The 24542-nt window shown below is 41.7% G+C and overlaps 1 protein-coding gene across 2 annotated transcripts in view; it reads left to right on the top strand.

Annotated features, from left to right (window-relative positions):
- The window catches only part of Fhod3 (formin homology 2 domain containing 3), a 427181-nt gene that overhangs the window by 255576 nt on the left and 147063 nt on the right, over nucleotides 1–24542 (top strand). For both annotated transcript variants that reach the window (XM_013014940.1, XM_013014939.1), the window contains exons 7-9: nucleotides 5071–5182; nucleotides 11292–11386; nucleotides 18134–18277. In XM_013014940.1, coding sequence (XP_012870394.1) covers nucleotides 5071–5182; nucleotides 11292–11386; nucleotides 18134–18277 — 351 coding nt within the window. The remainder of the gene's footprint in view (nucleotides 1–5070; nucleotides 5183–11291; nucleotides 11387–18133; nucleotides 18278–24542) is intronic.

Here is a 24542-nt window from a genome sequence, read left to right as displayed (position 1 = left end):
GGGTGAATGGAGTCAGTGGAGCTGACAGAAATAGAGCAGGGCAAGCAAAGGCAGACAGCAGTGGGGAAAAGATGGTTGCCATGGCATCAGGAGCATCTCAGGAGAACTCATAAGAAGATGAGAGTCTCTCCCATGGAGACTCTCAATAGGAGACAGAGAGGGTGACTGAAGGCCTAACTATACCAAACAAATCATCTTACCTCAACTAATTAAAATTCCAGATACAGGAGAAGAACATAAAACACCCTGTGATAAGTCATGAGATGAGCATCTTACTTTATACCAGAGAGTTTAAAGATGGCTCTTGTAAAAAGAAAAAAAAATGCTTTATTGAAAATACTTTGTTTCTTTCTCTTAAACAGTCACTATTTGGCTGCAAAACCATCCATTTTCTCCTCTGGCGAGAAGTCCAGAATATCTGTAAATATGTATTGCACAATGATCCTCTGGCACGTGGCAAAATCACATCTTGCTGCCTTTCATGGACAAGAAAATGAAGAATTATGAAAACAGAATGACAAGGCTTTTAGTAGTGCAGTCCTTCCTTTATCAACCCTGACAGGATGTCAAGGCAACCCTCCCAGGTTAAGAGGAGTCTGACTGGCCATAGAAAAGGCTAAGCCCTTCACTTTGCTGATTGCATCATTCACCCTGAGCTGGGAAAAACTGTGGCTACAATGCTCAACTTTAGGGAGCTGAGGCTTCAGTCTCCAAACCTAGGAGTCTTGGTCAAAGCATCCATTCTTATTCTGGACCCTTCACTTTCCAGATGGGGGTGTCAGAAGATACTGTATTGTCTTTTATAAAGATGGGAGGATTTCATTAGACCTGTGCTGAAAAACAAAATCACAAACAAAAAAAAAACAACTTGATAGCTGCTGCTGTTTCTGACTTTCTGCCAGAAATTTGGGATCAGACACACCCTGGTGCAAATCTTCTTGACATTGTGAGTCACATCCCAATACTTCTAGGTGCAGAAGGGGAGAGTTGGCTCTACAGGTAGCCTGCCCTCTGTTGACAACTAATGGTGGGAAGCCTTTGTTATTGGGGGAGCATCTTTCTGTCTGCTATTAACCAAATGGAAGTGCAATGCTTGCTGGGACAATATATTCTGGTTTCCCTGATCAGACTCTCTGAGTGTTTATAGGCAGTTTTCCTGTAATCTTTCCAGGCCACCAGTGTGGTTACTATGGATGTCCTTGGGATGTAATTTCCAATTCTTCCTCATAGTGGTTACTGACTCTTCTGTGCATGCAGGAAAAAAAAGAGTAATGTGAAAGTCTCTCAGGATCCATTATTCTTCTACAAATACCTTCCCTGGTTAGGCCTTCCAGCAGCAGCCCTAGTTGCTGGATTAAATTGAACTTGCAACCCACTAAACCTCCAAGGTTTTATTCACACATCTGTGTCTACCATTCTCTTCGTTTTTCCATGTCTGTGATTGATTGTTATCTAAATACAAGGATTTTCCCCACTCATCAAACCAGAGTTTTAGCCTCAAGATAATTAGGAGTTTTGTTTTGGCCATATATCATATTAAATACTATTTGTATGTGCTGATACTGGGGCTTGAATTCAGGGCCCTCTCCCTCTTGCTTAGCTGTTATTATACTCAAGGCTGTCACTCTATGTTGAGCCATACCTCAACATCTGGCTTTTTGATGGTTAGAGATAAGTGTCTTCCAGATTTGTTTTCCTAGGCTGGCTTCAAACCAAGATCCTTAGATCTCAGCCCCTTGAGCAATTATGGTTATAGACCACATTGACTGTTAGTGTTAGTTTTAGTTTACATACATTTAGTAAGTAATGATTTTATGTCCTAGATAAAAATGTTGAGGGGACAGAGACAAAGCATGAGTAAAGCAGTGCAGTCGACAGTGGACAGTCAGTGCATTTTAGGGCCACTGTGCCATTAGTGAGGAGCTTCCTAACTGACTAGCTGTGGTTCTTCACTGAGATTGCAATCAAGATGTGTTGAACATAGTAGGAAGTTCTGGAGCTGCAGCACTGAGCACAGCTGTGTGATCCTTTTGGTGAATTGTCTTTTTAACATATAAAATGAGATAATCTATAGGATAGAAAGCACAGTGGGGAAGGTATGAAACAGAGTGTCTGGCATGTAAGTGTGCATCTTTGTTAGTTAATACCACCTTCTTTTTCCAGGAGCCTGCCAACCTCCTATCAAGGAGGTTCTTGGCTTGCCATGAGCAGACTGTAAGTTCCTGTGCTTTTTTTCTCTTCTAAGGACCTGAAGCATTTCCAGGCCAGTTGGTCCAGTGTCAGTGGTGGTTTTAGTAAGCTGCAGGATATAGTTTTTGGACTTTGTTTATTCTTCTCCCTGTTTTTAGCACGTACTGATCTGCCTGCTTTGCTGTATGGCCTCTATGACTGCGCCATGGGAGACTTTCTCAGGTCCCAGCTTCCCTGGGAGTGGCTCAGTATTGACCTCTGTGACTGCAGACCTCGGGATTTCATGCTTTCTGGCTATGCTACGCTGGGCCTTGAACAACTTGTTAAAACTGTGACCTGAGTTTTCCTATGGCTTGGTATGGTCACTCTATCTTCTATTACTGCCTCATTGCTGGCGGGACAATTGTCACTCTTTAGATGCTTGTTTCATAGATACAATGGTATAGTATTTGCAGATTTGGTAGACTCTGCAGATGCAGAACCTACAGACACCGGGTACTGAGTAGATGCACATTTGTTTATCTGCTGCCCCTGGCTAAGAACACAATTGACACAGTAGCAAAGATATAGGAGGAGCTGCCCACTGTTGTAGGTGAACTGCCAGGCCTGGATGGACTAACTGAGGTTTCTTCTTCCAACCTGTTGTTATCATGTGGTGTGGAGCAGGTTATCTCAGACCCCAACTTCCAGACATCTCAGTACCTGGCTAAGCCACAGACATGCCAAAGACTAGCAGTGCCATGGGTTCCTCCCTGTAACATTTTACCACACAGGGAGCAGAATCACTCATTGAGAGGGTTTCAAAACTGTTCCTCTGTCTCTTGCCTAGGTAGAGACTAAATTCCACAGTATTTTCTTACCTTCAAAGTTGGGAGTTCAAGGGGGAAGCTGTAGCATAAGGAACTGTGCTTTGTATATTTAAAACTGGAGAGCTTTCTTCAAGTAAATAAAAACCCTAGCAAGTCTAGGCTTGGCAACTTTCTCAGTTGGGTAGACTATGATTATGTGGTTTAAGCCTTCTAAATGCCTTCCTGGGAAGAAAACCTGGCTGCTGTCCAGCCCTATCTCCCTCATTAGCTGGCCTTGGAAGCATTCCCCTTATGCCCGTCTTATGACATTCCTTCTGAGCATTGTGTAGTTATTTGGCTTTGACTGACATGGTCGCAGGCTCCCAGAATTCCCAATTCTCTGCTGTGTCACTCTAATGAAGAAACCATGTTTCCTAGTGACACCTTCCTTTTCGATTGCTCTCAACAAGCCTATTCACGTCTTCCTCCTCTGTTTGTAACAGCTCCGTTTGGAGGTCCCTAGACATTCTTAAAAGAATGCCCAGTTGTCATGATTCATAATTTTGGGTTTCTCTGGCCTTGGCTTCTACTAAATCTATGTTTGCGTTTAGGTACTTTTGGACGCTTTGTAAATGAACAACAAGAAGAATAGGTAGTTAAACTACTTTTGATAGAAGAGTATCACAAATGCTAAAATGCCTGCTACTAATTGTGAGCATGGCTAACTAATCATTAAAATACACCCACAAGCTCCTCTTTAGAGAGGGTTTATTAACATTACTACATAGACTTGACAGTAATAAAAGTACATTACTTCCAAGGATCGAGCAACGAACTCTTCGGTTATCCAGAAATCACTTTATTTGACGTCCTCATCTATCTGGAATTCAGTCAAAAACCCTTCAAAGCTTGGAACAGTTGCCACAGAGGCCACACTTCTGTCTCTTCAAGTCCAAACATATTGGAGACAGTATGGGTGGGGACAAGGGTGGGTAATGTAGGATTGGGTACAATCAAAGTACATTATATACATGTATGAAAATGCCATGATGAACCCCGGTATACCCCGGTATACAACAAAAATAATTTTTTAAAAGCTAACATTTTTGCCCTAGGGAAATTATAGTACCAGTTAGCATGCAAATGAGATGCTAAGAGGTTATATGACCACAAGGCCCAAGGGTCTGAACAGGACTGAAGAGCCACATTTAGTCCCTAGACTTGAAGGACTTAAAAAAAAAAAAACAAGGATAGAGCTCATACCTGTAATCCTAGCTACTCAGGAAGCTGGGGTCTGAGGACTGCAGTTTGAAGCCAGCCCAGGCAGGAAAGCCTGTGAGGCTTTAGCTTCCAATTAGCTACCAAAAAGCCAGAAGTGGAGCTGTGCTTCAAGTGGTAGAGTGCTAGCCTTGAGCAAAAAAAAGCTCAGGGATAGCGCCCAGGCCCTGAGTTTTGGTGTCAGGACTGGCATGGAAAATCAAAACAAAATAAAACAAAAACAAAGCAGGGACTGGATGAATTTTCCTAGAGATAGTATAGGAAAGGAGGAAGAATGAGAGCACCAGAAGTAGCTCTATATTCCACATGCAGATTGAACACAACACTAGGTACCAACCAATGGGTAGCTACTGAGATAGGAGACCAACTACCCTAACTGTGAGGACTGGGAACACACACTGTATGCAAGAGTTCTTCAGGTGTATACTCAGGAGTGGTAGAGCAGGATTAAATGTTATAAAATATAACTCTTGGTTTTCATTCACTACCACTCATTCTACCCACCCCTCCATAGTCCCCACTCAGTAGAAGGCTCAGCCGTGTACCGAGTGGTTCCCAAAGTTAGCTCATCCCACCTCAAGTCCATCTCAGGGCGTCAGAATTTCAAGATGTGTCTTGAACTCACCTGCTGTACAATGGGAGAACATATGTGTCTGCATGCTGATGGGTCTAACGAGAGAGTGAAGGTCTAATAAAGGAATCTGTTGTGAGGAGGCCCCTGAGTCAGGGTGCCAGCAGTACTGGCGGGAACCATGTGTTCAGTGGACAAGACCACCATGTCTACAACTGCATGATGATTTTGTCTTTTCTCCAGTTCCGCCTGGTGGTTAAGACTGCCCTGAAGCTCCTGCTTGTCTTCGTGGAATACTCTGAGTCCAATGCGCCCCTCCTCATTCAAGCTGTGTCTGCTGTTGACACCAAGAGAGGTAAGCAGTCCTTTGTGCTGTGTCCTCACGGAAAAACAATGTGTGGTACTGGAGACCTCTCTTACATATTTAAAACAGAGTTTCCTGTGTGTGGACATCTCCTGGCATGAAACATCTTTTAAGATAGTAAATTAGAGCTGCACTGTTGTGTGACAGTGGAGGCGAAACATATCTGGACTTTATTCAGGACAGTGAAGACACTTGTTGAAACCACCAAGAGCCAGCTCATTCTGTCTCCTGTCTGTGCTGTCATTTTGACCCCTTCCTCCCCTCAACAACACTTTATCCAGTCTACCCCATAGATAAGCTTGAGCCTTCTTAGTCAGAGTCCTCACTACCTCCCACCTGGTGTTCCTTTCCACCTCAAAGAGCAACACAAACTAGGTCACATCATTTGCCATCTAAAACTTGCCAATGGCATTTGAGTGCGAAGTTCATTCCAGTCCTTCACCTGACGTAGGGGGACCACAAGCCGTACCCATTTCCTACCTGGCTTGCCCCTTCCCTCCCTTTTTTCCTTGCTCATACATTTACATGGTCCCCGTGTGTCCTCCCTCTCTACTCTGCTGTCATCACTGCCTGCCTGTTGGTGAAGGTGTGCCCTGTTTGCAAGCACTGTCTCCCTCTCCCAGCTTGGTGTCCAAGCACCTACCTGCCCCCAGCAGACAAGTGTGTCACACAAGTGGAGAAGACTGAGTACTGGATCTGGATAACCCTGTAATACCCGTGGCCCTTATGGTAGTATGAAGTCTGAAGCTAAAATTGGGGATGTTTTCCTTTTGTCTTTTATGTCCCTCCCTAATAGGACACAGTTATTATTATCAGCATCCTATAAAGACTCAAGTAGGAGCCAAAATAAGACTTAGAGAGTTTGCTTTTTCTTTTCATGATTATAACAGTAACACCTCTGTAGAAAGCTAGAAAAAAATCAATATAAAGAAGACTACTGGAAATCACTTCTGATCACAACAAAGACAATAAATAGATGTTAGCATGCTGGCAACATTTCCTTATAGTTGCGTGTGTATGTGTGTGCATGCATGTACAAGCCAGCCTGTAGATAACTGTCTGGAAGAAATGGGGGCCTCTGCAGCATTCTTGATTCAAACCACTGTGTCTGACTCAGCATTGCTTAGAGGATGTCCCTCCAATTTCTAAAAAAGCTATCCTGGATTATGAATTGGGTTTCCATACTTTGCCAGGTGCCAGCCCTAGGGAGTGGGTCAGGGCCAGCCTCTCTGTGGGGTATGCGAAGGAGACAACGCCTAATTGCACAGTCAGGGGCTATGAGTCACAAGGTGAATCCCAGACCAGGACAATTTTTCTCTTTATCACAGCCTATTGCCATCTGGTGTGCTAGATAAGAAGAGCTGTATGGGCCAAAGCAGATCAGAGGGGCAGCTGAAAGTCCTTAGTAAGAATTGCCAGTGGTTCAGAAACCATGTTGGTTTTCCCAAGGCCAAGTAATTAGGTGTCAGGGCTTGGAAAAGAGTAAGCAGCAAGTTTCTCTCATCTCTATCTCCCAACTCTGGAGGTTATTTTAGGATAATGGATGGGCTTTGTATCATCCTCTCCTAAGGATGGATATCCTGAGGGTCTTTACTATGGGGCTATTTTAGAGGGCAGCCTTCTCATGACCCTGGGGTTCTCCCTTGACTTTGTTGAGCACATCCAGGATTCCTTTATAGCCCCTGTACTCTTTCTACCAAGACAAAGTGATGGCCATCTTTTCTCAATTAGTATAAGTTAAAAAAAATGAATAGATTGTTTTCTCAGCTTCATGGATTTTGCCTATAAAATTTCTTAAACATTTGGCAAGTGCTATTATCGGTCTGCTACTGAGCACTAACAGCTTAAAAAAAACAGGAATTGCACTAATGGAAAAACTCAGAAATAGCTTATCATGTGTGGCTCAATAGTATGTTTCTTTTTGGACATGTGTGGTCTTGGCTGTGATTTTATAATACATACACATAACATCATCTGATTTTACTGCTAGTAAAGTCTTTCCAGAATCCTATGATGGAATTAAACATATAAATATGTCATGGTGTTCTGAAGAGAGCAACATGACTTCCAGGTGTGTTTCCACCTCGAGTGTTTAGAAGCTGCTCTCCAGCTTCCTTACAGCTGGGCCAGAGAGCAGCCCCAGGTGCCAGTGATGACCCAGGGTGACTGGAGAATATCCACGTGTGCAGCACACATTTACAAAAAAAAGCCATAAATTTTACTCACAAAGTGACTTTACCCTCACTTCTTGGCGAGGGTGAGTCACACATTCAAGTGCAGACAGTTCTCTCTCTTTCTCTCTCTCTCTTTAATACAGAAGAAAACTGTCAGATTTAAGGACTCTGCAAATAAAACCACCAATATAAACTACAAGTCCTCAAATCATTATCACCTTAAGCCAATGAGGTCATCCCAGAACAAATTCCTCTGGTTGCTTTGTAAACACTATGCATGGCCGCCCATGAATTATCCAGAAGGGCTCATTTTGCTATGGGGGCCATGGACTTGGTGACTCAGAATGGAACACTTAGCAAGCAAGGGATAAAAATCTGAAGGGGGCCACACACTTACCACAGGTAGTAAGCAATAAATTTTATATAAAACTTAGAATACTTCACTTGATCTAGCCAATTATGCTTCTATCCAGGGGCTGGAATAAAAGGGTGGATTTGAGTTAGTCTCTGGGCTTGGCATGGTCTACTGAAGACTGCCGGATCTTCTCTCTTGCTCATATGTTCTGGTCATTTTCCTCTTTTGGACAGGCCCTACAGGAAAAGAGTGCAACATAAGCTCATCTTTTGGGTGAGCCTTGCATTATCATTTTACTATGTTAGAGACTCCTTTCCCTTGAGGTCTGCCCTGTCGTGGTGGACAGGAAGTTGGTTTGGAGCCCACCTCTCCCTTAGGAGACTTTCCTTCGGACTGTGTGATTTTGCTTCTCCCATAGAGGCAGAACAAAAGACCAGACATGATAACTCATTTTTAAATTTCAGTCATAGATCTTGGACTCACAGCCTTTGAAGAAGTTTTATTTTTTTATTTGACTGTACTGTGATGAGATGTGACATAATTCTTAACCATGTGTATCATACATGATTAACAGGGAAGTCTAGCCATCCTTTCAAGTGACCATGTTTTTGGGTTCTGCTGTAGAATAAATTGGTTGGTGAAAAATACACAAAGTATTGTGGAAGCTGTAGGTGGACAGAGCCTTAGATGTATCTCCATTGTTGTTTATAACAGAAGTATCTATGGGGTGTGTGTGGATCTGTTATGTGGAAGGGCATGGAATATACTGGAAAGAACTTTCCAGCACATGTCTGACTGTTAGACCAACTCATGTATAAGACAGTCTGTTAACAGTTTGGGATTCCTTTCGACTTAATGGTGTGACAGAGTAGGAAAATAAGAACACAGAGGTCACCAGCCCCTTATTCTGTGCTAAGAATGGAGACACTGTGGTTTAGTGGTAAGGAAGGACTGACCTGGGTACCTGTGTGCAAGGCCCACCTCTGGGCAAGTGGGTGTCACCATTACACTACCATCATCATGATGTTAGATATGCCACTATTGAAAGACACAATGCTCAGTACTGTTTGTATATAGTACATTTATTTCAGCAAGTATTCAAGCATCAATTATGTTCATAAATGTCAATGCCTGTACCTAGTATATGGGGAGAGGATGCATGGGCAAGTGAGTTGCGGAGAGACAGATGATAATGGTTAAACACTGTCTTCTAATTCATTCCTTTGGTGCTAAGAAGAACAGAGTCTGCTTTCATTCTACTATGGGGTTCAGTTCTTTTCTCTGATATGTGAAGGGGTATGGTCACCATGGTAGATGATTATATTACAAGAATACCCTCTCCCCAACACATTCACAGCTGCACATACAGCACCCCCCACACACAGAGCAGAACTAGTGATAGGGGTGAGTAGAGTGAGCTAGGTCACTTGGTTGTGATGGGAGGCAACTTCTAGCAAAGTTACAAGTGCTTGTACTTAATACGGGTGTAGCCTGGGCCCTGCCAAAGCTGTTTTTGTTAATTCCAATATTTCCTTCTTTCATCTTCATGTTTTAAAGTATTTTCCATTGTCTGGTTCTGGAACAGTCAAAGGAAAGCGAACATTCATTTCAGCAGTGTGTAAATATATACACATCTCCAGGCTTAAAATCCTTAACTTTTAAGGATTTGATAATAAGGGAATCAGATATACAAATGAGTAACACATTTTTCAATTAAGCTAAGCCAGTGTTTGAGTGTTTTATTCTTTGTGGATTAAATGGTGCACACATGTGCATGCATTTGTGTGTGAGAGGGGAATGCAGCTAGGCTGCCTGGCCTCTGCTGCTTGGTTTTTCCTTTCCCAGGCCCTGGTGGGTTTTAAGGCTTCAGAGTAAGCAACTAGGCAGCCATTCTGGTCCTGATGGCATCATTAGAAATTCTTGTTTTACTGTTTTTTCCTATGAGCTACATACTGAAAACTCCCTAATGTATGTGTTTGATAGTGCAGTCTGGTGCTGTGTGTGTGTTAGAAGCCACCCCTGTTGCAAATATAAGCAGAGGTTCCTTGAGCTCTTGGATTGTACATGGAGAGTGAGCTGTGAAGTCGTGAGAGTTGAAGTGGTTACTTTACTGGGATTCAAAGGACAATTACACTGTAGTGTGAGCTTCCAAGATAAATACCAGCAAGGAGATAATTCCTCCATTAGCAGGAGATGGAGCATGCCTTTGTGTTCAGAGTTGGAAAGGGTTGCAGGAGATCATCTGGTTCTGAATGCCTGGGCAATTCAGCCAGAGGTTAAGATTTTCTGTTGATTTGTTGGAAGAATAACTTGGGTCTCTATGGGAAGCCATATTGGAATCTTTTGCATTATATAGAAAGTACCTGTTCTTAATTTTCCTGTTTTTTATTCTTAATGTGGCATCAACCTTTTGATTCTCTTAAAACAACTCCAAACTACTCACTTCATGCCCTCTCAGAGATATCTATTACTGCTCCTCAGACGTTTTATTGAGCACATATTGCTAACCAGCCACTGTGCTGATGGTACAGAGATGAACAATTCTGTCTCTGCCCTTGAGGAACTTTTATCTCAAGGCCAGGATCTCTCTAAAATAACTTATCCAAGGACCAATATTTGGAAACTACTATGTTGAGGTTATTGCCAAATTTACTTTTACCAAGTAAAGATAAGCAATATCACTTTGAGATATTTATAGAAAAAGCAGGAAAGAGCTTCACTTTCCAAACCAAGGGCAAAGCAAGGTTTGCTTCACTTCAAATATTTATCTCAGGCCTGGCAACTGTGTCAGGGGCTATTTCCCACCTTTGCAGCCTTGCCCTGGGCTTGGAGGTCAAGAAGGAGAAGCAGTGCCCAGCCCTTTCTCAAGCTGAGGAAGAGCTTTCTCCAAGCATTCAAGTGGCCCACTCAGGAGCCACATCTTGTCTGTAGCCCTCCAGAGCCATCCCAACTGCAAGATAACTGTTTTGCTGTGTGACAGACTCAGCCGTTGTTGGCTCTGTTGGCTCCATTAGATTAAAAACCTATCAAAGACAAGTGCTTCCCAAATGTCATACTTGGCTGGGTCTACCTGTGTTCATGCCTCAATGGAATAGACGTAATAGTGGTTGGCTAGACAGGTGTTTCCTCACCGTTGCTTGGAGTCACTGCTACAGTGACCAGTGAACTTCTGTATTTCTTTCCCTATGTGTTAATGGATGTTCAGAGAGTACTTCTGAAGACCTTTTCTACTTTCAGTGAAGTGTATGACCCAAAAGGTTGTACATGAATGAATTTAAAAAATTATATCTTTAAAGGCGATTTTTTTCCAAGCAAGCAGATAGGCATCCTGATGTTGAATAACATTCAGTACTCTTGGCAAAGGGACATGGATGGTGTGATATAGTGCTGGAACATTCTTAATTAGGATTATGTTCAAGTCCACCTTAAAGATATTATTGTACTCAGAGATTTAATGACTGAAAGGTACTGCTATCACTGGGAGATAAATTCTTGGATAAATGATAAATGTAGTTTGGATAAGGAGTGTTGTTGGACAACTGTGTCTTAATTAATTTTGCTTTACTCATAGGCATCAAACCCTGGTCCAATATCATGGAAATCCTGGAGGAAAAAGATGGAGTGGACACAGAGCTGCTGGTTTATGCAATGACTTTAGTGAACAAGGTTGGTCCATGTGCATTAAGGAGTAGAATTGAAGTCCTAACCTTCCTGGTACCTATGAATGTGACCTTATTTAGAAATAGCATCTTAGTAGATGTAATCCTGTCATGGCATGGTCATTGGACTGTACTCTAATCTGACATCACTGATGTCCTTCTAAGAAGAGACACAAGTGAAAAGACAGTATAAACATATGTATACAAGGAAGACAGTCATGAGGAAACAGAGGCAGAAATTAGAATAATGCATATACAAGCCAAAGAATGCCAAAAATGGACAGGATTCAATCTAGGAAGAAGTATGGAAGGATCTTCCCATAGACTCTTAGAGAGAACATGGCCCTTCTCTGTAGTTTTAAGACGCGTAGCTTATGGTGCCTTGCAATAGAAGTCCAGGGAAAGTAATAGAATGTCAGAGAACTATACTTAGTGTGTCCTATTACAGTGACTGGAATCCCAGCTGCAATGTGTTTCTCCCAGGAAAAAAAATCCTTTTGAACACACATGACATGTGTGCACAGGTGCACATGCCTGTCCTGAAGCCATAGGTGTCTACAGCCTTTTAAGTCTTGGTTATGTTAGTTAGACCAGAAAAATGACAGCAAGAATTTTATGACTATAAAGATATATGCTTGAAGATAATTTTCCTTAAGAATGAAATAGTTTTACTCCAGTGAAATAGTTCACAAGTCAGGAAGAAACATGCCTCTCCTATTCCACTGAGTGTTGAATTCTGATCCTTGGGCAGAGTTAGTGACTCTTGGATGAATCCCACTCCTGGAATATGATGGTAACCTCACTTTTGTGCTCTTATTCCTCCCTTCATGTGCCTCCCTGGTACTTGAAGGGCAGAGCCAGTCTTCTCTACCTGTCCCCAGAGATGCTACTGTGAAGCAGTGCAATGAGTACCTGGCACAGGCCCTCTTAGTGCTGGGTCCTTCATTCAGATTGCCATATCTCAAATGCTAGCCATAATATTAACCATCTTGCGGGCCTTTCCAGGCTGTTGGGTGTGAGCCTTCAAAGCCAACTGCAGTGATGATTAAGGCTTCAGAAAGATCCAAAATTCCTTCCTGGAATATAACTGGAAAGATAATTTTCCTAATGAGCCGAAGACACATTTATAGAAATCAGTGTAAATGAGACACAACTTATCCAATCAAATAGTAATATAGTGTACCTGTTACCAGGTGTTTAAAACAGGGCAATCTGCTCTCTCCTCAGTAGGAAGATGACTAGCATGGAGGAGCCCAAAATCAGACCTAGTGTTCAGAATGACTTTCCACACAATCAACATCAGCACGGACAGGGCATTTTCATCCATGTTTAGGGATGGAAATAAGCTAAAACATCATTTGACACATGGTATGATGTTTCCCAAAAAGATGAAAGAGCTTAATGTAATAAATTAAACCATGTAAAACCATGTAGAAAGAGATAAATGCATACATACTTGGTTCTTCATTGATAAGTAGGCCAACTTAAATTGAGTGACAGAAGACTGACTCCGACACAAGGAATTTATTTGGGAATAGCTAGGGATCACAATTTGGGGTTGACATTTAGTGGCAAGCCATAGGCATATTTGAATGGATTGGGGCAAAGAGAAACCTTTGCAAGAAAAATGGGAGAAATCCATGTAGACTATTTTAAAACAAAGAGCTGTAGTTATGTCAGGAGAGAGAATGTCAGGAGTTGGTGATAACTCATTGGTAGAGGCCAACGTTGCTAGGCAAGTGTCCTGTTGCAAACAACTTTCCTAGAATGCTGTAGTTTTCAGAATCCCTTGAATACTTTTTCATATAGGCATACATGAGTGAGAGGCCCTTTCTTTTGGCCTCCCAACTCTGTTTTGCTTGGGTTTGACATAAATAACTCCATTTTGGTACTGACAACATTCCTAAAACTTGTTTGAATAATAAAACTAATATGAAAGGTTCCACAAGAGAGGATGAAAATATGTCATTGCATTAAATTATGGATGGTTTTGTTTGTAGAATAAAAATTAAAATTATAACTAAAGGTAAATGACAAGCTAGAGAATTACTTGTTGAAACATAGAACAAAGATACTCTTCTGAATGATTTAAGAAAGAACTCAGTAGGAAAATGAAAGACCTTAAACTTCCAAATACATAGCAAAATTGTAATACTTCTTCCCCCAGGTGATACTGGTAATGAGTACTTTTTAATGAAATATTTGCTTGATGAGCTCACAGAAAACCCTCATATATCCCTGAAAGGAAATGAACACAAATTTTCTGATGGTTAATCTTAAGAATTCTGCTTTTAATTTCAAATCTCTCTGTGAGCTTATTTTTCCATGTGATTTGAAGCAATTTTTTTTAAAGATTAAGTTAATCTATTTTCTGTCCTTTCCAGTCACTGGCCTTGTTTTATGAAATACTGAATTCAGTAAAAATGGAAATTTCACTCTTGCCCAATAATACTGGTTCAGCTTTATCCATTATTTTATTAGTAGAGGCCAGGCCTGGCTGTCCTTGGGCTATGAGCAGCTCATGGGCACTCTGTTTGCCAGTTTCTGGCAAAGCCCCAGTATGTGTCATCATCTGCTGGCCATCATGATGCATTTAATGTCCAGGAATTCCTCACTTGCTCCTTCTCTTTTGGCAGCTCAGCCTCATTCTTTGTTATTTTGCCTATAAGTCCAGGAAAATCCTGGTAGAGGTTCGTTCCTTAAATGTACTTTTACTTAAAAAGTCAACAGACTGCTGTCACTCATACAGAGTTTTTGGTTTCGGTTGAATTGGCATAATGTTTATTGCTTGTTGAGTAAAATGTTATAAGCTAACAAACCGAATATCAAACCGAAATGTTAATCTGGATCTGGGGTAGAGGTAGACTTTGAAATGTGGGAAATTATATTCCAAGTTCAGTGGTTTCTACTGAATATTGATTTCAACAAAATGAACAATACGGAAGTAATTTAAAATCACAAAGTGTATTTATATGTGCATATATATATACACATATATGTACATATGTATGTATGTTCCAGTCCTGGGGCTTAAACTGAGGGTCTGGGCGCTGTCCTTAAATTGTTTTTGTTTTTTGTTTTTTGCTCAAGGCTAGCACTCTACCACTTGAGCCATAGTTCCATTTTTAGCTTTTTGATGGTTAATCAGAAATAAGAGTCTTATGGATTTTTCTGCCTGGGCTGGCTTTTAAATAAGATCCTCAGATCTCAGCCTTCAGAATAGCTAGGAATGATAGGCATGAACCACCAACACCAGGCTAAAAAATGGCATTTTCATAACAAAACAAGACCAATAACTCCTAGCCTGCTTTGGGTTGTAAGACTGAAGTTAATTATTATCTTGGATAAACAGACATGAAATGACTTACTACCTTCATTCCCAACCCAGCCACATCCCTACCCCCTACCCATGTTTAGAAGATCTGAGAGATCTCCAAAAATTATCTCACCCTGAGAGGTTAAATAGGATAGATAATGCCCTGCCCACCCCACCCTTAAGCCTCGTAAGAAAATTTCACCTGTGGGGGCTCAGGTATGAGCCATCTTGTAGACTTTGATGCAGGGTGTGAGTAACAAGTTGGTTACTATGGGCATTCCCAGAAGGCACCTGGACCCCAGGAGGCCTGGAAAGCTGCCACCTTTGTCAGATGCCAGCAACTTAGCTGTGAGGGCAACAGTGCAGAACTGGGTTGGAGATACCCAAGGACAGGTGGGAGTGGGGTGGAAATAACTGAGCAGTCAAAAATAGGTGCATGACGGCTCTGGCATTTGTCCTCCTCCTGCACAGGCAGAAAAAGAAGCTGTGTTTATCTCCTCTACAGCTAGGCACAAAAGCTGGAGCTCTGCAGTCTTGGCTTCATCTCAAGGTTTCAGTGTAAATGACAAATGACCAGGGTAGCCTCTGTTCTGACCCTATTATTGAACAAAAGCTCCCTGAGTCTATTGAGTTTTATACATAGCGTTGTTTAGTTATTTATTAGCAACCCTTGCCTCTGTACTCTTTATGGTTGGATTCACTAAGGTAATGGAGATTAGGTCTAGGATGTTAATGTTCTGGAAACTTCTGAGTAAAACAACCTCAGCTGACTCGAGGGCTGGAGAAGGTAAAGAAGGAAGGAAGAGAGTGGATTGAGCAAGAGAAAACTACACTGGTTGGTTGGTTCCTGCTAGCTCCAAATGCTTTGAAGAAAGCTTAATACTAAATGTTGACTTGCCAGCCACTGTTAAGTCGTACACATTGACATCAGGGCATCTCTAATGGTCTCTGTGCCCAGAACTTGAATTGCCATTTCCCTCTCCTCCCACCCTTTACAAAATTCTAGAGGTTGTTTTTGTTTTTGTTTTTTTTACTTAAAACCAATAAATGAAGGAGATTGTGGTAATGATGGAATTCCTTAAACCAGTGCTAGATTTTTAAATTGGTGCAGGGAGTAGAGAGCTGCCCATCTGACAGTAGTTGCCTGGAAATGCCGTGTTGACTGCCACTATGCTGTGACAGATGCTGGTATGCTCTTTCACACTTGGCTACACATATGAGCACCCACTTACCACTGTTTCCTCTTGGTGTTTTTACTGGTGCTCCTGAATAACTAAGCAACCGCAATACCATCTTATCTATCTATGTATCTATCTATCTATCTGTCTGTCTGTCTGTCTGTCTGTCTGTCTGTCTGTCTGTCTGTCTGTCTGTCTATTTTTATTGTGAGAATACTGTACAGAGTAGTTACAATTACATGGGCAAGATAACGAGTACATTTCTTATCAAGCATTGTTGCTTCCTCATTGTTTCCCCTTCCCATCCCTTCCCATACTCCTCAAGATCATCCTTTCAATAGTTTCTGATCTTAGTCATACTTGTATCCTCTTTGCTCAGCATAAAAGGTTAAAAGCCATTATTTGGGTTATTCTTAGAGATATGCTAGTATTGATAGACTTCAAATGGATTATCTTTATGGAATGATGGTCTTAATATCTGCGGAGCCAATTTAGCATGCTTAAAATAATTTTGAAATTTATATGGCTTTCTTAGAAATTAAAAAGTAGTGAAAGAATTAGGGAATAAAGGGCATTACCTGAGATTCCAGGCTAAAATAATCTATGCAGAATGCAGGAATTGGTGTGGAAAGGAGATGAGACTGGCAACTCCAAGCCAGAGCTTTAATCTCAATCTGAATAACAAATGACTCAGTTGCCTGTGGCAAATCTCTTTTTGGTTCCCTGCCTTCATTTCCCTCACTTGTGAAACGAAGAGCTTGCAATAAATTCCAGGACATCTTCCAGTTCTGATCAGAAATCTAGTCTGAGATGTTCTCCTTGTTTGAAGAGAGGTTGAATTAAAAGAGAAGTCCACTTTTTGTATTTATCTTTTTATCTCTTGGTTGCTGCCTTAATATTGCTCATTTCCCAAAGTTTCATAGATCAAGGGGAAGCAAGCTATAGTGAATTTAAATTATTATGACTCCAGCTATTATTAAATCCTCCAAAAACAAATCCTCAAAGAAACAACTACCCCATTAATAAGTGGGCTAATGGCTTAAAGAGAGACTTCTCTGAAAAGGAAATAAGAATGGCCAATGGACACATGAAGAAATCTCAACTTCTCTGGCCATAAAAGAAATGTAAATCAAAACTACATTGAAGGGCTGGGAAGGTAGCTCAGTGGTAGAGTGCTTGCCTTGCAAGCATGAGGCCCTGGGTTCAATTCCTCAGCACCACATACACAGAAAAAGCCAAAGTGTCAATGTGTCTCAAGGAGTAGAACACTAGCCTTGGGCTGAAGAGCTGAGGGACAGCGCCCAGGCCCAGAGTTCAGCCCCATGACCAACCAAAACCAAAACCTACATTGAGATTTTACCTCACCCATTAGAATGCTCATTATCAAGAAATCTAATAACAGATACTGGAGGAGATGTGGCCAAAAGGGAATGCTACAACACTGTTGGTGGGAGTGTAAACTTATTCAACCACTCTGGAAAGTAGTGTGGAGGTTCCTTCAAAGACTCCACATAGAGTTCCCCTATGACCCAGCAATCCCACTTCTGGGCATTTACCCAAATGACCACAAACAAGACCATCTTAAGGCTGTTGGTAGCTGTCTAATCATGATGTACCTGAATTTTTTATTTCCATGTGACAGACAATCAAAAGCTTAGCTTCCTGGAATAAAGCACATTTAACATCTCAGTGTTTCCTGGGGCAAAAGTCCAGGCATAACCCATCTGGGTGGTCTTCTTGGGTCCCACAAGGCTTCAGTCACAGTGGTAATCAGGACTGGACTTCCCTTGCAAGCTTAGGTCCTCTTTAGGCTTCATGGTTGTTGGCAGAATTAATTTCCTTATAGTTGTAGAACTAATGGCATTTTGCTCCTTCTTTGAAGCCAGAATGATAATCTTCAGTTTCTGAACATCAGGAAGACCCAAGCCCTTTTTAAAAATGATTTTCTCTGTTTTCACTCAGGAAATCCTCCCCTTTGTTTATCTTAAGACAAGTGACTGGGGCCTTAATGATGCATACAAAATTCCTTCACTTTGAAGCATACTTGACCTAATTGTGAGTGTGTGATCCCACCCATGGGACCCCACTCATGCTCTTGGGGTTCATTCTATCTCTCAAACCAAGAAGGTTTTATTCTCAAGTGAAATTTCCATTGCTCTTGCATCGTTCCACAGTGCTATAATTTGAGACCACTGACTGTCCCATTCAGAGACATGTAGCAGGCTCTAAGATGTTCCTGTATCTGATTCTTCTCTTCTAGACATTGTCAGGATTACCAGATCAAGATGCCTTCTACGATGTGGTGGACTGTCTGGAGGAACTGGGCATTGCTGCTGTCTCCCAGAGACACTTAAACAAGAGGGGGACCGACCTGGACTTGGTGGAGCAATTCAATATTTATGAGGTAACAGAACATGACCTTCCAGGTCACTATGCTCTTCAGCAAATGTCAGAAGCTGATATCCTTCGTGCATGCTTGAGACCAGGGGTTCCAAGTGTGATGCAGAGCTGCCACATCAGAGGAAATTTGCTAGAGATGTAAATTCTCGGTCCCGTTCCCCACTTCCAGACCTCCTGAATCGGCAACTTTGGAGAGTGGAGCTTAGCAGTCTGTGTTTGACAAACCTTCCAGGAGCTTGGAGCAATTTTAGTCTCAAGAACATATCTTATGTCAGCAGTACTTTTACTCCAGAGAAATGTTGGGAAAGGGGAAAGAGAAAGGATAAGTGGAGAAAGGAAAATAGATCTGCTGCATAATTTGTAGGGGTCAGTGTAGTATAGTGGCTCAGAGCTACTCTAGGAATTTTGTTCGTGGTGGTTGTGGGACTTGAATTCAGGGCCTGGGTGCTGTTCCTGAGCCTCTTTTTGCTCAAGGCTAGGGCTCTACCACTTGAGCCACAGTGCCACTTCTAGGATTTTTATGGGGTTTTTTGAATGGTTAATTGGAGATAAGAGTCTCATGAGAACTTTTCTGCCCAGGCTGACTTCGAAATGTGATCCTCAGATGTCAGACTCCTGAGTAGCTATGATTACAGGTGTGAGGCACCAGTTTCCAGCTGGATTTTTAAAATATATTAAATTACTTTCTTCTTTGATCTTTCTTGGCTTGTTAAGGTGGTTTTCCTTGTATTCTCGTTTGTTGTGGGTTTTTTTCCTACATTATGTCAAAAGGAAAGAAAACCTAAAATTTTAAATTACTAACATGAAGTTTACTTCCCATTTTTATATTGTTCACTGTCAGTTGAAAGTACAAATGTAAGAGCATTTTAACTTGTGTATAAAAAATCAGCAAAATCTCACATTTATAATTCTTACCAAAATGGGCACAAAATTAACTTAGGGTTTGTGTGTGTGTGTGTGTGTGTGTGTGTGTGTGTGTGTGTGTGTGTGTGTGTGTACATACACATGGGTGCTAATCCTAGAGCTTGAACTCAGAGCCTGGGCACTGTCTCTGAGCTTCTTTTGCTCAAGGCTAGCCACAGTGCCATGTCTGGCTTTTTCTGAATAGTTTATTGGAGATGAGAGTTTCATAGACTTTCCTTTGGGGCTGGCTTTGAACCACAATCCTCAGATCTCAGCCTCCTGAAGCTAGGATCACAGGCGTGAGTCACCAGTGTCTGGCCAAAATTGACTTAGTTTTTTTGATATGTGTACCTTCTGCCAACAACAATGCCTTCATCTTATTGATGAGTAAGGAAGGGCTGAAAGGACAAGGAACTTTGGGCTATTATGTCTTTCCCTGTTTTCCTACGCCTTCATTTCAGTGTATGTGGTTTGCTAATACAAGAAAATAACATGAGAAGAATGGACATGACGGCTTCGTGGGTTGTCATCTCTTTGCATGTGACTTTAGATGTGCTTCAAGGGGTTGTTTGGTTCTCAGAGCTGTTGACACCCCTCAGTTGAGTGTTTCGCTAATTTTGTTAGGCATTAGACGTCTACTTGAATCTATGTACTTGAGCAACAGAAATGGAAGACATGTCTTCTACCTGCTGTATCCACTCCTGCATGTGTTCCATGGAATCCACTCATACAACAGAAGTTGACAGATAAAATTAATAAGATTTCAAGACAGCAAAGGAAGTCCCTTCTAAATGTGGGCCTTGGGCCACTGCACAGGTCACATACCTATGACACTTAATTTGTTTTGGGTCAGGCCTGTGGACTAAAACCATTCTGTCTCTAGTTGGGTGCTAGTGCCTCACACCTAAAATCCTAGCTACCTAGGAGGCAGGGATCTGAGGGTTGAAATTTGAATCCAGCCTGAACAGAAAAATTCAGATGACTCCATTTCCACTTATTTAGCAAAAATGCCAGATTGGAGTTTTGGCTCAAGTGCCAGCCATGAATAAAAAAGCCCAGTGATACTGCATAGTCCTGAGTTCAAGCACCAATTTTAGCACAAAAAATATTGTCTGTGTGCATGCACTTACTATAATCATGTAGCCAGTCCTCTGTTTTTTAAAAAAGATTTACATCATTTCCCAGACTTTTGCAATTATAAATGCTGTTATAGTGAAGATTTTCATTTATGTACTTTTTATGCACTACTTGAGCTTTATGGCAGCAGATTTCTTAACATGGTTGAAGTGTGTGACTTGGCAGAAAGTGAGACTATATCTCAAAAATAACTAGCATGAAAAACAAACTGGAATCACGGCCCAGGAGTAGAGTGCTTGCCTGGCAAGTATGGCAAAAACAGTTGTAATTCCATTTGATATTTATGTTTAGATTTTGGGTAACAGACTTCCTAAGATTAGTCTGTAGCACCTCTTCTTTCCCTTGTTGTATGTATCTTGTTTAAGCATTACTGTACCAACATCATGAAAGAATTCCTGATGACGCTAGCATATGGTTCCTGGTGAGTGCAGTATATATCTGGGTATCACCAGAGTTCCTTTCTGATTGTTCTTTCTTAGTGTCCTCCACTGACTCTGTTCCTCTGTCCTTCTTTCTTTCTTCCTTCTCTGTATTGGTGTGTCCTTGGGAGACCTCCTCTCTGTATTACCTGCCTATGGTCCATTCTAATGCTTTCTTTCTAAGGCTCATCATGATGGCTTGCCTCTCTGCCTGCCTTCTTATCTTGTATTTTTTTCCATTCATTTGGTGTTCACTAAATATTACGTATTTAGTGAACATGTGCTGAAGCACATGTAAAAGATCTTTCCTGTTTCCTGCAAACTTCTATTTTTTTCAGTTAAAATAGCCAATTCTGACTGGCTGCCCATGGTTCATGCCTGTAGTCCTAACTACTCAGGAGGCTGAGATCTGAGGATCATGATTCAAAGCCAACCTGGAAAGAAAAGTCCCCGTGAGACTTTTATCTTCAATAAACCACTCAAAAACTGGAAGTAGTGCTGTGGCTCAAGTGGTAGAGTGCTAGTCTTGAGCACAAACAGTCCCAGGGACAGCACCCAGGTGCTGAGTTCAAGCCCGACAACCAACAAAAATAAATTATCAATTCTTCTGGAAGTTAAATGGCAGTACCGAAAGATGTAGAAGGTTCTAGGGTAGCACTGTGTCTGATACACATCCACCTGAAAGCCACACATGAAATGCAATAGTCCTTACTTTCCTTCCATGGTTAAAACAAAAATGCTGGCACAATCTTTTCATTTTTCCACATTTATCAACAGCAGAGTCTGTAAAATTACAAACTCAAAGCTGTCTGAAACTCCTTTCTCATTCCTGTGTCCCCACATTGAGAAGTTTGATAGTCAAAACTATATTTTTTTCTCCATTCCCATCTTCATTCCCTTAGCTTTGTCCTTCATCATTTCTGGCCTTGACTATGACACTATCTTCAGATTCACTCAGTTGTCCATCAATTTGTTCATTTGATATAACTTTGTTGAGGATCTACTAAATAACAGGCACTACTCTGGGGGTACAGAAGAGAATGAAGCACACAAGACCAGTACCACAAGGACATGCACATTCTGATAAACGTGATTGAATATACAAAAAGCAAAGAATCCACAACTCATCATGTCTGCCAAGGAAAGACACAGAACAGGTGGAAAAACTGAGGCAAGGAAGCCCATCTTCTGATGCCTTAAAGATAGACAAGGAGGGGGGAGAGCACTACAGGAGGATCAGCTGGGCAGATGTGGGGTGGCTACAGAGGTAGGGCCTGGCCAAGCAGCCTGTCTAGAGCCTGGTGATGCTGGCATCCAGCAGGGGCATTGTCCCAGAAGACCATCTCTGGGAAGGCAAACCTCCTAAAATTTCAGTTTGGTTATGCCATTTATATTTAAGGAAAACAAACTGAATGAACAGATGAACAAACCTTTCCATGACCAGCAGGATGAAACCCAGATTCTCTTTTGTTCAAACAAGGTTCTATACCATCCATGATCTCTGTGCCTCTGTGGCGTGTCTCCATTACTCCCAAAGGCCTCTGAAATTTCAGCTTCACTCAGCTTCTCCTGTTTCTTAGACATGAAAGGCGGGTCCTCTTGGGAGTTGTCCTTTGCCCATTCTCTTCTTTGCTCAGGCTGGTGTTTCTTTGCTATCCTCCAGCTGGCAAACACCTGTTCCTCCTTCAGAACTCCACTGAGATGTCACCTTTTCCACAAAGCCATTCTTGGCAAGGCTAACTACCATTCTCACACCCCAACACCGTTCATAATCCATGCCACAGCACCTCATCTATGATCGCGCCTCATCTACGATCACACCTCTGTCCACCAGTCCTGACTCAAGCTTGCCTGCTTCCCTTTGAGGTACCCCAAGTCACATGTCCCTCGTCTCTTCCTAGCCACAGGGCAGAAATAACAGAACAGCTTCCCTGAGCTTAATAAGTGCTTGGATACAAGTCTCCTTCAAACATCACACATTCATGACAGCGTTTGCCAGATGCTGGCTTGAAGGAAGGGTGTAGTTCAGAATGAAAGCAGTCACCTTCACAGACAGATGCTCTGAGTAGTAACTCAGAATGACAACTGAATGCTATAGATGGAATCTTCATTCCTTTATGAAAGTTAATGCATTAAAAAATATTTACAGGACAGCCAAGTTCAATAGAAGCAGGGACAGTCAGAAGGTCCACACAGAGCCAGTATTTTCTCACAAAAGACTTAATGCTGTCAAGTGCAGGCAGACAACTTGGGTGGACTTCTAGGATTCTTCCTCACATTGTCTGGTAGCCATATGTCTTGGACTTTCTGGGGACAGGCCCCAGTTCATGTAATTTAATTCCGTTTCAGAAAGGTGATTTGATCCATGTTTAATTAAAATCATTTGATTTTTATAGCCTCAGGATTTTTCATGTATATAATTGCTAAAATGAAAATCTTTTGTCAGGTTATGCGCTCTCAGTTTTGAAAAAGTGGTTTCTGTAAGGAGAAAGGCCTCTTAAAACTGAAGATTTTAGTGTTGAGAAATACCTCTCTTAGTTTTAGGACTAATTAATAAGTTCATTCTCTTAAGATTCTTCCATTTCATAGAAAATAAAAAATACTCCAAAACTTGGTGGCCTAAAACAGTGGTTGCTGAGCGTGATTGTATGGGTCAGGAATATGGGGCTGGTTTAGCTGAGAGAATTTCAGGTAGCTAGCACTATCTGGTGGCTTGGCTCGGGCTGCTAAGTCTAAAATGGCTTCATTTACCTGGTCAGAAATTTGGCTGGGCCATGTGTCTTCAGAAGGCTAGCCCATACGTCTTCAAAAGAGAGCAGCAAGTTATTCTATGAGGGACCCAGTAAATGAGTCACTCATCATTTGGGTACTTAGTCCTTTTAGCACAGGCTCTGTTTCACTCTTACTCTGCATTCCTCCAGAGCAGACATGTAATGCATTTGTAGTGCTGTTCTCTCTAGATATTTTCTAGCTCTTAGTGACTCTAACCTGCAGTACAGTCTAGCATCTGAAGAACTTCAGCCAGGTAGCAACGACTCACACTGATAATCCTAGTTACTCAGGAGGCTGAGATCAAGAATTTTGACTTAAAGACAGCTCAGACAAAAGTCAATGAGATGTACAAGTTGTTATGTTGAAAACAAACTTTACACATTTAGTTGGGGGGGGAAGGAGGATTGGGTGGGGGGGAGCAGGGAGAGGATGGGAAGGGATGGGAAGGGGAAACAAAGGAGGAGGCTACAATGCTTGGTAAGAAATGTACTCATTATTTCGTCCATGTAATTGTAACCCCTCTGTACAGTATTTTCACAATAAAAAAAAAGTTGCAGGCTCATTATTTCAAACAAACAAAGGAATAGCAAAAAGCTAAAATTGGAGACCTGGTAGAGTACCAGCTGTGAGCAAAATCTGAACAAGAACACAAGGCCCTGAACATAAGCTATAGTATTAATACACACACACACACACACACACACACACAACCTTCACACACACACACACACACACACACACACACACACACACACATACACCTTCATACACATGAAATGTGATTCTATCCCTGTATGTGAACATGAAGTCTTCTGGTATCAGTAGGTACTGGTGACTCTGGAATTGTTATAAAGATGAAACTGTAAGAAAATGCCGGCAGCAATTCCATAGTGCATTGTCTCTGACTGCTAAGACTGAGGCTTCACCTCATCACTACATTCTTCTTTTTTTCTTTCCTTTCTCTCCCCTTCCTTCCTTCTTTCCTCCCTCCCTTCTTCCCTCCCTCCCTCCCTTCTTCCCTCCCTCCCTCCCTTCTTT

This window comes from Dipodomys ordii, unplaced genomic scaffold (genome assembly GCF_000151885.1).
Source record: "Dipodomys ordii isolate 6190 unplaced genomic scaffold, Dord_2.0 Scaffold25, whole genome shotgun sequence".
Lineage (NCBI taxonomy): Eukaryota > Metazoa > Chordata > Mammalia > Rodentia > Heteromyidae > Dipodomys > Dipodomys ordii.
Note: the sequence above shows the minus strand (reverse complement) of the source record. Positions and strands in the feature narration are given on the sequence as shown.